Source organism: Pelophylax lessonae, assembly GCF_965119305.1.
Source record: "Pelophylax lessonae genome assembly, chromosome: 4".
NCBI classification, from domain to species: domain Eukaryota; kingdom Metazoa; phylum Chordata; class Amphibia; order Anura; family Ranidae; genus Pelophylax; species Pelophylax lessonae.
This window is the reverse complement of record NC_138771.1, coordinates 333,375,208-333,389,562: the sequence shown is the minus strand read 5'-3', so window position 1 is coordinate 333,389,562 and position 14,355 is coordinate 333,375,208. Positions and strand designations below refer to the sequence as shown.

Genomic DNA, 14,355 nt, shown 5'->3' with positions numbered 1-14,355 from the left:
TATTGTTTGCCACCAACTATATTAGGCAAGCTTAACAGGTTTGCTTTAATGAAATGCAGAGAACACCAACTCTACAAAGATGGACATTGGAGATCAGATCTTGGCTTTATGTGAAAAGTTGGGCAATGCTAGTATTCAGTTGGGACATGTTGGTAGGTTAATCAATATGTACTAAAAAAAACATCAGTGTGACACGTCAGTTACAGGTGTGTTCCTATACCACCAAAAGGTCACTTGAACATCTTCATAATTGTAATTATGGGACCCAGTAGTCTGCAGTTCCATCTCACTCCATTATATGTAGTATGTGTCTTGTAGGTCTATGGGAAAAATGTCCTACACCCTGGTGGATGGAGGAAAATGCCTAAAGCCCTGGAAGGGGCTCAAACCAAGAATTTAAAAATACTCCCCGGAATTCATAAAGACTGGCATAGGCAGATTTTGCAAGGGTGTCTCTTAAGAATTCTAAAAGTAGTGAAGAATGCGCCAAATTCATATCCTGTCTAAAACTTGTACTTTTTTGACTGAGGCTACACCACTTTTAGACAGATTTTGCAAAATTGTCTCTCATGCATTCTGAGCCAGTTTTCCTCTGTACGCCATAAGAAGTGGTCTTATTTAGCTCTACTTTTACATTTGGTGCATTCAAGTTCTCCTCTCCTCCTCCCTCCTTGCAATCTTCTATGACACGTCACAGGTCCCAGAAGATTGCCCGACCAATTTGGGGGTGCAGCTTACGCATACGCAGTGCGCACCCAGCCGTGAAGCCGCAATGCCGGCACGGCGTAGAGGAGGGGATCTAGGCTTCAGCATCGCTGGATCATGGGACAGGTGAGTGGGTGTTTATTAAAAATCAGTAGCTACACTTTTCGTAGCTGCTGGCTTTTAATAAACACAAAAATGAGTGGAACTCCACTTTAACAAGGAGGGATTAATGCCAGAAAAGTGGCGTAGCAGTTTTTTGGGAGTACCCCCAATATCTGTGGAAAATGGACATGTAGAGAAGTGTAAACTTGCATATGAATCTCAGCTTTGCCAGCTCCTGGGACCAGAGGCTGGGGTAGCCTCACATAGCAGGTGTCAACCTTAGAACACGCAGAGAGCAATCTGCTGGCTTTCAACACACACCAATAACTGCTACAATGTGTATATAAATATAGCTAAAGATATAGATAGATATTATATACACTGCTTAAAAACACTAAAGGAACACATCAGAGTACAGCATCCAAGAAAATTAAACTCCTGGGATATTGGTCTGGTCAGTTAAGTAGCAGAGGTGGTTGTTAATCAGTTTCAGCTGCTTTGGCGTTAATGAAATTAACAGATGCACTAGATGGGCAACAATGAGACAACCCCCCAAAAAAGGAAAGATTTTACAGGTGAAAGCCAGTGAGATTTTTTTCCCTACTCATCTTTTCTGACTGTTTTGACTAGTTTTGCATGGTCAGAGTCACTACTGGTAGCATGAGGAGATACCTGAACCCTATAGAGGTTGCACAGGCAGTCTCCTCCAGGATGGCACATCAATACGTGCCATTGCCAGAAGGTTTGCGGTGTCTCCCAGCACAGTCTTGAGCATGGAGGAGATTCCAGCAGACAGGCAGTTACTCTAGGAGAGGTGGACGGGGCCGTAGAATGTCCTTAACCCATCAGCAGTACTGGCATCTTGTCCTTTGGCAGTGCTCATCCTGTTCCTCCATGCATAGAGCCTTACAAAATGACCTCCAGCAGGCCACTGGTGTGAACGTCTTTGACCAAAAAAAATCAGAAACAGGACTTCATGAGCGTGGCCTGAGGGGCCCAACGTCCTCTAGTGGCCCCTGAGCTCACTGCCAAGCACCATGGAGCTTGATTGGCATTTGCCATTGAACACCAGAAGTGGCAGGTCAGCCACTGGTGCCATATGCTTTTCACATATGAGAGCAGGTTCCCCCTGAGCACATGTGACAGATGTAAAAGGGTCTGGGGAGAAGCCATGGAGAACGTTATGCTACCTGTAAAATCGCTCAGCATGACCAGTTTGGTGGTGGGTCAGTGATGGTCTGGGAAGGCATATCCATGGAGGGATGGACAGACCTCTACAGGCTAGACAATGGCAAACTGACTGCCATTAGGTATCTGGATGAAAATCTTTGACCTATTGTCAGACCCTACGCTGGTGCACGACAATGGAGGATGAAGATATTGATACCTTTTAATGGCCCCCACGCTTGCCTGACCTAACTCCAATAGAACACCTCAGGGACATTATGTTTCAGTCGATCCACTGCTGCCAGGTTGCACCTTAGTCAGTTCAGGAGCTCAGTAATGCCCTGGTCCAGATCTGAGTGGAAATATATGACACCATCCCTCGTCTATCATTAGGAGCATGCCTGGACATTGACAGGCATGCATACAAGCACGTGGGGACCATACAAACTATGAAGCATCATTTTGAGTTGCTACAATGAAATTTCAGCAAAATGGACTAGCCTGCTGCATCATTTTTTCACTTTCATTTGAAATTTTTTCCCCATTGAGATCTGATGTGTTTTCAAAGTGTTCCTTAAATTTATGAGCAGTGTACTTCCCTATTCTTAGGCAGCTCCTGGCGAGTGGGCACACTACATGGGATTGTGGTGGCCACAGTTCTTTTTCAAATAAAAAAATAAAATGAATTAAAAATAAAAAGCCTTTACAGGCTTGTCACATGAAGTGAGTCGGGAAATACTTGCCTTTTCCAGAAGGTTCTCGTCATGTGGAAGAGGGGCTATATAAAGCGTTGTGTGAAGGCTCCCATCCCAGTTGACCTAGAACAGCTTGGCGAGCTCCCCCACCATGTCGCAGCACCTGTTATGTGGTTATGTCACCCTTGAATCAAGGGGGGGGGGGGGGGAACTATGATGAATTTATTTATTTGAGGACATTCACTCGAGTTCTATGACTGAGTGAGAGATATGTATATTTGAATTTGAAGTTTTAATATCTGTTTATAGGATTTTAATAAAGATTTTATTGATGAATTATTTATATACCAATAAAGGTGCCGCGGCCATTTTATTACCATTTCTTGCGTTGGTATTTTTCTTCTTGTTTTATTTTAAAAGGGGGTAAGTGTGCAGCCTACATTCCCATGTCACCCTTGTGATCTCCCTAGCGGCTGGCTTCAAAAAAGAGCACAGACGACGGATAAAATGCCTGTGCAGTGACATCACCCATAAACTTACTATGGAGTATCTGGTGCTGTCTGTCCCTCCTCTCCCCTGTAGCCGCAGCTGACAGCTGATCACATGATTAGACCAGAACGCCCTGAGAATAGATATGTATAGGCATCTTCCTACCACAGGGTAGTTACAAGGGGGGTGGGAGCACATTTAAGATTAGAAAGTTATAGCCTGGAATTCCACTTTATATCCACTGTAAGAGCTTATGTACACATACGCGTTTTTTACAATTGAAAAATACACATCAGCTAATTCAGATTCACTGCAATGGTGTAGTGTGGATAAGAGTTTTGAGGGTGCACTTGAACTGCTATGATCTGTGTTGTGTTTCTTTGGGCACAGCAGATCATTTTAATTTTTTGCGCAAGAAAGAAAGAAAGAAAGAAAGAAAGAAAGAAAGAAAGAAAGAAAGAAAGAAAGAAAGAAAGAAAGAAAGAAAGAAAGAAAGAAAGAAAGAAAGAAAGAAAGAAAGAAAGAAAGAAAGAAAGAAAGAAAGAAAGAAAGAAAGAAAGAAAGAAAGAAAGAAAGAAAGAAAGAAAGAAAGAAAGAAAGAAAGAAAGAAAGAAAGAAAGAAAGAAAGAAAGAAAGAAAGAAAGAAAAGAAAGGACACAATATTTAACTTTCTGCTATAAAAGATATCCAATAAAAAAAAAAAAAAAAAAAAAAAACTAATCATCAATTTCAGCCAATATGTATCCTGCTACATATTTTTGGTAAAAGAAAAACCCCAATAAGTGGCAAAAGTTATAGCGTCTACAAAACTATGGGATTTTTCTATTTATTAGTAATGGCAGCGAACAGCAACTTATAGTAGGACTGCGATGTTGCAGCAAACATTCTGACACTTTTTGGGGACCAGTGGCACTAAGTACAGTGGCAGTGCATATTTTTATCACTGATCACTGTATAATGACTCTAGCTGGGAAGGGGGTTAAACAACAGAGGCAACCAAAGGGTTGACTGTGTGCATAGTTAGTGTTTTAGCGTACTGTGGGACGTGCTTTTACTAGGGGAAGATATGGATCCATACCCCCGCTTAGCAGAGACACAGGATCCATACCTTCCCTCCTGTCAGAACGGCAATCTGCCTTGTTTAAATAGGTAGACTGCCGTTCTGCCTCTGTGCTGGATGATCGGCGGGTGCCGGCGGTGTTAGAGTCCGCAGTAACTGCAGATCAACTCCCCACAGTGGGAGCGGGCCTCCAGTGGCACGCATGAACGTCCCCTACTGGGAAGTGATGGATCACGTACTAGGTACGTCATCCGGCACAACAGTGCCACCGTATATATGGTCGGCCAGTGGTTAAATAAAAAATGTTCTTACAATCACTTTAAAAAAGGACTGGACAACTACACTATATTAGATTTACTATTAGCAAATTCATAGCCGACACCTGCATGTTTTCACTTGGCAGTATAGAACTTCTGCCTTGCAGCACTAGAGTCCTTGATTTGAATCCCAACCAGGACACCATTTGCATAAGTTTGCATGGTCTCCTTACACTCCAAAGACGAGCAGGAAAGATATTTAGCTGCTGTTTAAATTGCCCCCCAGTATATGTATACATGTGAGATCAGGGTGTTAGACTGTAAGCTTCTTGAGGGCAGAAACTGATGTAAAATGTATAGTATGTAACATGCAGCATGACTTGTCAGTGCTATATAAATACCTGTAATACATTATACAATGGCCATGTTGAATTTTGATCAGGGCACTGTACATACAGCAAGTTTTGAGAATGACACAAATATTAATTTTCACGCAGTCTGCTGCCTCTGCTTTTATGATGGCAATTTGCATATACTCTAGTCTAGAATATTATGAAGAGTGATCAGATGGCCTGGACTCAAGAAGGGCAGCAAAGAAGCCACTTATCTCCAGGAAAAACATCAGGGACAGACTGATATTCTGTAAAACATACAGGGATTGGACTGCTGAGGAAAGGGGTAAAGTCATTTTCTCTGATGAATCCCCCTTTTTGATTGTTTGGGCCACCTAGAAAAAACTTTGTCCGGAGAAGAAAAGGTGAGCGCTACCATGAGTCCTGTGTCATGCCAACGGTAAAGCATCCCGAGACCATTCATGTGTGGGGTTGCTTCTCAGCCAAGGGAGTGGGCTCACTCACAATTTTGCCTAAGAACACAGCCATGGATAAAGAATGGTACAAAGACATCCTCCGAGAGTAACTTCTCCCAACCATCCGAGAACAGTTTGGTGGCGAACAATGCATTTTCCAACACGATGGAGCACCTAGGAAATGCCCTAGACCTTAATCCCATTGATAACTTGTGGTCAAACCTTAAGAGGCAGGTGAACAAAAAAAAAAAAAAAAACCCCATTCATTCTGACAAACTCCAAGCATTGATTATGCAAGAATGGGCTGTCACCAGTCAGGATGTGGCCCAGAAGCTGATTGGCAGCATGCCAGGGCGAATTGCAGAGGTCTTGAAAAACAAGGGTCAACACTGCAAATATTGACTCCTTGCTGTGGCCCAGAAGCTGATTGACAGTATGCCAGGGCGAATTGCAAAGGTCTTGAAAAACAAGGGTCAACACTGCAAATATTGACTCCTTGCATAAACTTAAATACAGAGTTCCACCCAAAAGTAGAAATTCCGTTTTAAAGCCTCCTCCCTGGCTCCTGTTTGTGAGACTGAGCTTTTGGGGAAGAGGCGTGGGGGGGGGGGGGGGGGGGGAGAAGGTACCCGATTTTGACAAGTACCTGCTCCCACTTCTGTTCCGGTCGCCTTAGGCGATTGGAAGCAGAAGCTCTCCTTCCTCCCTCCCTCCAGAAGTCTGCTAAGACACATGAGAGGTCCTAGAAGACTTTGGGTCAAGACAATGCACAGCGCCGATTGCGCATATGCAGTGGGGATCCGGCTTTGAAGTCGCAAGCTGTCACAGCCAGGTGCCCATAGTGAAGATCCTGGCGCCGCTGAGAGAGGACAGGGGGACAACAAGTCTGGGGTGAGTGCACTCCTGGATCATGGGACTGGCTGACAAAAAGGATCTAAACAGTGAAACAGCAGACTTTGTGAAAATTAATATATTTGTGCCATTCTCAAAGCTTTTGGCCACGTACATTAGGGCTCGACAAACCCCAGGCGCCAGGTCACCATGGCGACTAGAAATCGCATCCTGGCGCCTGGCCTTTTGTCAGTGACAAGTGCTTCAGCTGCAATTGCAGGGTGGGCACAATGGGGACTGCGATTAGCAGTGGAGAGGAAGACGACCCAGATGGAGCAGGAAGAGCGCGGCGTAGCAGCTGCTGACACAGCAGGAGAAATGAGTGGCCAGCAGAGTGCAGTAAACCTAGGGGATTCCTGGCAGCCCGTCATCCATGCTGCCGCTGTCCTTTCTGGGGTATTGCTGGAGCAGTCTGAGGGAGGCAGCGTCCCGGCTCAGGGACATTGGGGCTCCAGACTCCAGTGTTTTCCCGGCAATGAGCAACCTGCTCCAGTAGCGTGGTGGGGGTTGGCCACAGAAGGAAGGAGAGCAGGCACTAGAGGCAGAGCCACCAACCATGCCATCTGGAGCCAGGGGACAGAGAGAGCTCATTGCCACAACCACCATCCCTCCTCTGCTGCAGAGGGGACAGAAGTACCTGAGCTCTGATATTTGGGGAGGATTAGGAGATCAATGCAACTGCTGATGTAAAGGATAGGAAAAAGGTTGTTCTCTCCCAGGTAAGATCTAATGGGGGGGGAGTGGAGTCAAAATACCTGATACATACCATTGGGGGGGGGGGGGTAAGGAGATGACTGACAGGTGCTGCCACCTTTTCTGTCTGATGTTCTGTGCCAAGGTGGGCAACTCTACCTGCACCTTTACCTGGCCATACCTGCGCACCTGAAATCTCCCCTTCTGAGCTTTATTCTGCTGCAGTATGGAGAAGTAGCAGCTGGATTATACACAAACACGGTGGGGTTTATTTACTAAGGGCAAGTGTACTTAGAAGTGCAGTCACTGTAGATCTGGAAGGGGGGGGGGGGGGGCTGCAAGGAAAATAAAAAACAGCATTTTTTGCTTGCACGTTTGGATGATAGAAATCAGCAGAGCTTCCCCTCATTTCAGATCTACAGCAAGTGCACAATGGATTTGCATTTAGTAAATAAACCCCAATATGTTCATTCATTAGATATAATGCACATTACATATAAGGAGGATACACAGTGGGATGAATATATTAAAACTGGAGCAGCCATAATCAGGAGTAACCAATCAGCTTCCACCTCCAGCTTGTTCAGTTAAGCTTTGAAAATGAAAGCTGGAAGCTGATAGGTTGCCAGGCACAGCTGCTGCCATAGCCCATCACCAGCTCCCTGTACATGTCCCCTGGCTGCAGCATGCCATTCATTCATTGATAGTATCTATAGTAACCCCGGTGCAGCCATATGGGGGTCCCCCCCGATTACTCACCTCCTGAAGTCAAAGGGCATGGTGTTACCGCCTCCCACCGACACTCACAGCTGATTTAAAGGGGCCGCCGCTGGAGCTCAGTCAGCTTGTGTCAGAATTGTTCTTCAAGCCTGCCGGCTAGACACAAAGGAACTGGCGTCAGCAGAGCTGGCCGAGCGGCCTGTGATTGGTGGAGGCCTGAGGAGGAGAGGACACATCCGGTCCCGGTTTAAAGAGACTCAGCGTGAGCCACGTGGGGTGATGGGAGAAGTTTCTGCTGGCTGTACCATTACACTGACTGCTCTGTATGTACACGGATGCTGGGATCTCTGCCAGGGATCTGAGCTGCTCTCACTTTACAGGTGCTAAGATGTCATTAATAATAATGCCATCCCATCATCATCATACTGCTTCATTACACAAGCTGGCCAGCTCTGAAGCTTCCATCCACACACACACACAGATCTGAATACTTCACAGCAACATCACTTACTTTGTTTCTATTGAGGATCATTTCTGTATGGATTTTTTATCAATAGGCTTTATAATCCAGCATTCAGGTCTGCTGGGGCGAATAAAAGTCACCGTGAAATCCGTTATTTTTCCACGGCGCCTTAGGCTTGCCAATGGTGACCTTTTTTGTTTGGGTAGTAAATATTGATCTTTACGCTTTCAGGATTTGTTCAACAGCGAATGTGTGTGTCAAGGACAGGTAAAGAAGATACAAGGTTCACTGGGAGGCTTTCAATTATGGGACCGTAATGTAAAGGTGTAGAACGCAGATCAGCCGACTCAGGCTGGGTTCACACTTATGTGATGCCAGACGTTGCATGCGATTCGCACCGTTATACCCCTCCCTTACGCTATCCAAAATAAAAATAAAAAAGTTTTGCCTATAGTTCTACTTTAACCCCTACCCAGCCTGTATCAGGATAGTGCATATTGTTAGCACTGATCACTGTATTCGTTTCACTAGTTCCCAAAAAGTGTCTGTTCGTCCGCTGCAATATTGCAGTCCCGCTATGAAGCTGGATACACACTATACAACTTTTGTTGGCAGATTTCCTTAAGGCCCCTTTCACACTTGTGCGACTTGTCATGCGATTTGGGACTGCAAAATCGCACGACAAGTCATACTCCATTATTTCCAATGAGTACCATTCATATCTGTGCGACTTCAAGTCGCACCGACTTCAAAGTAGTCCCTGCACTAAAGGCCAAAGACATTCAAGCCCAGTCAAACTCACATCAAAATCGCGGCAACAAAGTCGCTGTAAAATTGCGCAACTTTGAAATGGCACAAGTGTGAAAGGAGCCTTACTACCTTCAACTATGTAGTGCAAGGGCCTGACTGATTGCATACAAATTGAAAGTGTTTAGGTGTGACCTCCTATTATATGGTTTTGGTAAGTCTAAAGGAAAAAATCTAAAGATCATTGTATAGTGTGTATCCAGCTTAAGTCACTAGTCATTACTAGTTAAATAAAAATTCCAGTATATATCCCCTAGTTTGTAACTTTTGCGCAAACCTGTCAATATACTCTTAAGGCCCGTACACACGTACCGATCGTCGGCATACAAACGTCGGCGGACGAAAGATCTGCCGATTGTACGCGTGTTAGTATGGTGCCTCCGACAGATGTCTGCGCACATTCTGCGGACAAGAGTCTTTCTTGCAAACATAAAAATTTTTGTATGCCGACACCAGAACGGACGATTGTTCGCCTGTCAGTACACAATTCGGCCGACAGACCGCAGATTTGCAAGACTGGGCATGCTCAGAAAAGAAAAAACACAGGGAAAGTTAACCATTACATGACATCACTTCTGCAGTTGGCTGTAGTCGGCGGACAAAATTCTTGGGCAGTCTTTGCACTTTTCAACAGACACCGACATCCCGGGGAGAAAAGACGAACGTTTGTATGCCGACGATCGGTACGTGTGTACGGGGCTTTAGTGTCGGTTTGCACATATGCAATGTCAGACGTTGCTTCTGATTCGCGGCACACTGCTCTTCAAATCACATGCAATGTCTGCGTTGCAAATTAAGTCATACAGATTGTGCTGAATTTGCATCGCATTCGGTCAAAGTCGCACAGGACCCTTTTTTTTTTCGGTCCGCACCAGAATCGGATCGCATGGGTGTTCACACCTATGGGATCTGATTCATGTCCGAACTGACAGTTCGCACTGCAATATGCAAACTGATTTGGGGGTGTAGTTATCTTTGTATTATGGCAGTGTGAACTGCCTGTGAGTCGAGTGCGATGCGAGAACCCGCAGTGGATTTACAGGGTTCCCACGTTGCATATGTGTGAACAGGCACTTAATGGGATTTTTTTTTTCTACAAAATACATGTAGCAAAATACATATTGGCCTAAGACCCGGTCCACACTAGCGCGACTTGTCAGGCGACTTGTCAGCCTGACAAGCTGCAGTCCATTGACCGCTACAGGACCTGTTCTAATAGGAGCGACACAAGTCGCTCCGACTTAGAAAAAGGGTCATGTACTACTTCGGTGCTACCTCGGAGCGACTTGCATAGACTTCCATTATGTGAAGTCCATGCAAGTCGCTCCGAAGTCGTGGTGCATGGCAATGCACAAGTCGCCCCCGAAGTAGTACATAGTCGTGTCACCTTAGTGTGAACCGACTCTTAATGTATCAAGAAATTTGATTTTATTTACATTTTTCTTTCTTGGATGTGTTTTATAGCAGAAAGTAAAAATATATATATATTTATATTATTATTATTTTATTTTTTTTCAAAATTGTTTATAGCACAAAAAAAGGTGATCAAATACCACCAAAAGAAAGCTCTATTTGTGGCAAATAAAAGGGCATAAATGTTATTTACCTAGTGTCCCATGACCACACAAAGGTCATTGAACCACTAGAGGCCTATTTCTGACACTTGTTGTTAAGAAATACATTAATAAATACAGCTAATGTTAATATGTTTAATGAAAAGGAAGGTTGCGCGCTAAGGATAAATGATGGCTGCAGCCTCCCTCAAATATAACCAAAGGTTATATAGGTATAAGAAAAGGGGGGGGGGGGGGATATCGCGCTGCCTAAGAAAAGGTGGTGACTAGTCGAGTGTAAAACTAATTCAAAAGATGCTGAAATCAATTAGATGTATAGAACCATACAAAGGGACTAATGATAAAATCAATATCTATACCATAAATATGTAAAAACCAGTGTAAAGGTGACTGTGACTAGACAAATAATAAGAAATTAATAAATTTGCACCGTAAATATATGAAATGACATGCACAAAAAACACTGCTAAAGTGTTCAAAGTGATGTGCCAAGAAAATAAAGAGTTAAATAAATGGTAGTAATATAAACAGTGTATACCAAAACTTAATATATGCTAAAGTGATACTGGGCACAGTGATGGTCAGATCAACAAAAAATAATTTATATTGACGGTGATATATCAAATAAAAGTGTTGAAATAAGTGGCAATAAATAAGATGATCAGGTAAAAAGTCTGTGCTTAAAAATGGCTCTACAATCAAGTGGAGAATCCTTCTAGGTATTGATCCCAAGCAACACTGGATGGAGTGGTGAGGTAAAGAGGTGCCCGTGCTCCTTTTGCTATAATATGCACTCACCAGAAGGAGTAACCGCTACAGGGGTATCACGCCTTAATATCAATCCTTCTCGGATCTTCCTAAGACTGGGGCACCTTGATCCTTGAACAGAGTATCCTATAGTCGGGCCAGACCACACACGCCAGGGGGTCCTCAGACCGTAGTGGGCTCACCAGGTAGACACAAACAGGAAGTGACCATACAGCGTAAATCCGTATTATAAGTTTATTTGTAAATAAAAAGCGGTACTCACATAACAGAAAAATACATCAGGCACGAGAAGTGGAGTTGCCGGTGTAACGTTAAAAAACCATACCCCGTGGAGAAACCATACTCTCGTCACTTCCGGGCTGAAACAGCTGAGCAGCGCAGCAGTGCGCATGCTCAGAGCCACGGATACGTGATTGAACATTAAAGAATTAGACAAGTGCGCATGCTCGGTGAGCATGAAATTCTCACGGCACTGTGTCTAATGTAAAACTTGCGGCGCTTACATTAAAACAGCTCATCTGAAACGTAAATCATCTCCGCTCTTCCCCCTGTCACTGCCCTCATCTCCGGTAATAAATATAAAAGCGGCGGCGGGTGTATGTGATGTAAATGTGACGGCGATCGCGGCTCCGTGATCCGCTTTTATATTTATTACCGGAGATGAGGGCAGTGACAGGGGGAAGAGCGGAGATGATTTACGTTTCAGATGAGCTGTTTTAATGTAAGCGCCGCAAGTTTAACTACCGTGAGAAATCCATACCCTCCGTAGCGGAACCGGAAGTGACGAGGGTATGGTTTTCTCACGGGTATGGATTTTTCACGGAACACCGGAATGCAATGCGTTCCAAAGACCGGAACCTCTGAACGGAAGTGATGTAATGGCGCTCTACGGGTTTCGTCATCAGAAGCAGCGTACATACCAGCGGAGAGCTCTGTAGCTCTCGTCCAACAGCATCTCCACCTGGAGCAGCCTGCTCAACTCAGCTTTCCATTCCTTGTGCGGTTGTCTCCCCAAAAACACAATTTGAACTTCGTACTGCGACCAGCACCTTTCCTGGAATAAGGGGAGGATTTTTCCCTGGTGTCGCTGCTCATGGGTTAGCGCTTCCTTCCAGAGTTCCTAGCAGATTACATCATACCATCCTAGCAGGACCTTCTCTGACACTGGTCCCCTGTGCTGTAGCCGCATCTTTTGCAACCTCCTTCTGAATTCCTCTTCCATGGCGGCTGATATCTGTACCTCTCCTCTTCTGCTATCCGGACCTTGGATCCCGGTGGAGGTTTGGATGTCCCAGACTGAAGGAAGCATCCCACCACTTGCCACCAATGTAACGGAACTGTAACCCACACTGTACTTGTGGACTTCCGTCAGTATACTATTTCCAGTCGTGAACATAGATATCAGATTTTCCAGCCGCCCTCATACAAAGCTAGTCGACAACTTAGCTTGTACAAGTTTTGGAACTTTCTCCTTTGTTGAATAGTTTCACACTCAATTTATACACACATGAGCACATCCCCCTCCTCATCAAATTACCCCATAAGGTCAGGGGTTGCCTGATTACATTATCATATGCAGATGAGACAGATGAGATTTTATACAGAAATAGGATTAACCTGAACTAATTATCTAGCCACCTGGACAGAAACAATATGTGAGTTCATTAACAATGGGACAGACAGGCTTAACAGAATCCACATCCCACCTCAATACACCAACAATAGGGAGAGCCTGTCTTTGACATTGAAGTTTAATACACATTAGCATAAGTGTAAACACAGACCCCATTTGCAGCAATCCAAACCATTAAGTATCTGTCTTTCACTCCCAGTGGTATTTAACATCAAAGTACTATGTAAAACTGCGGCGGGTGGTCCAGATTTGGTTAAGGCCCTTTTCACACAGGCTTTCCGATCAGGTCCACCTGTCAGTTTTTCAGGTGGCCCTAATTGGATGCTCCATGCAGCCCTATGGAGCGGCAGATGTCAGCGGTGATATGTCCGCTGACACCCTCTGCTATCCAATCTGATCCTGTCTGTGAAATCCAGACAGATGGAAACCCTATGTTCCATCTGTCTGGAGGATCGGATTGGATGAAAATGGACAGGCGGTTTCTTTTTTTATCTGATCTCCCATAGAGGAGAGTGAGAATCTGACAGGTCTGTCTGCAAAGTAAGCTGAGACGGATCTGTCATCCACCTGCTGAGCAGGGATTGGTGGATCGATCCCTGCTGAGCAAAACGCAGTCCGCCGTGCGAAAAGCCCGTGTGAAAGGACCCTTAAATAACAGTGCCATATCGCAAAAAATGGTCAGGTCATAACTCTTCTGGAGGTCAAGTGGTTAAATAAGCTTTGCCAATAAACATGTAAGCTAATTGGTTTCTATGCAGAGTTGCACCAGATTTTGCACTCTCTAGTTTTAGTAAATAAACCCCAATGTGCCAAAAACAAGGCAATAAAAAAACAAAGGGTCCTTTTACACAGGTGGTCCAATAAGGTCCGCCTGTTAGTTTTTCAGGCGGACCTGATCGAACCCTCCATCCGCCTATGGAGCGGTTGCATGTCCACTGACACCTTTCGCTATCTGATCCAATCCTATCCAGTCCACCAAATCCAGATGGATGGTGATTCTATTTTCTATCCATCTAGAGCAGGGGTGTCAAACTCAATTTCGTTGCGGGCCGCATCAGCATTATGGTCGCCCTCAAAGGGCCGGTTATATCTGTAAGATTAGATGTCCAGAGCACCCTCCCCCACCTTACATGAGATGTCAAGAGCCCTCCCCCCACCATCAGAAGTCAAGAGTCACCCACCTTTCCTTATATAGCACCCTCCTAGACAGGTGCTAGGTAAAAGGCATCTATTTTGCTCCTGCTGCTTATTAGGGGAGCTGATCCATTCGTTTTCCTGTCACAGGTGTGATTCACTGGGTCTGAGGGAGTGTCCCCACTGTATCCAATGAGGGAGCTTGTTGGACGGTGGAGGAAACCTAGCCAGTGACACATCCTGTTTCATGGCTATCCCAGTGGGAGGGCATGTGGCAATGCATCCTAGGATTGGCCATAAATAGGGCAGGAGCATGTGAGAAGGTGAACGGCTGTTTCTCCTCCTGCAGAGTGAGGAAGGTGGTCAGGCGGTTGGCCTTGAGACCAGGA

At 44.9% G+C, this 14,355-nt stretch overlaps 1 protein-coding gene across 1 annotated transcript in view; it reads right to left on the bottom strand.

Annotated features, from left to right (window-relative positions):
• The window catches only part of ERGIC1 (endoplasmic reticulum-golgi intermediate compartment 1), a 173,313-nt gene extending 165,485 nt beyond the window's left edge, over window positions 1-7,828 (bottom strand). The window contains exon 1 of the mRNA XM_082256903.1: window positions 7,627-7,828. Within this exon, the coding sequence (XP_082113029.1) occupies window positions 7,627-7,646 (20 nt within the window). The 5' untranslated portion in view covers window positions 7,647-7,828. The remainder of the gene's footprint in view (window positions 1-7,626) is intronic.
• Window positions 7,829-14,355: the final 6,527 nt, after the last annotated feature.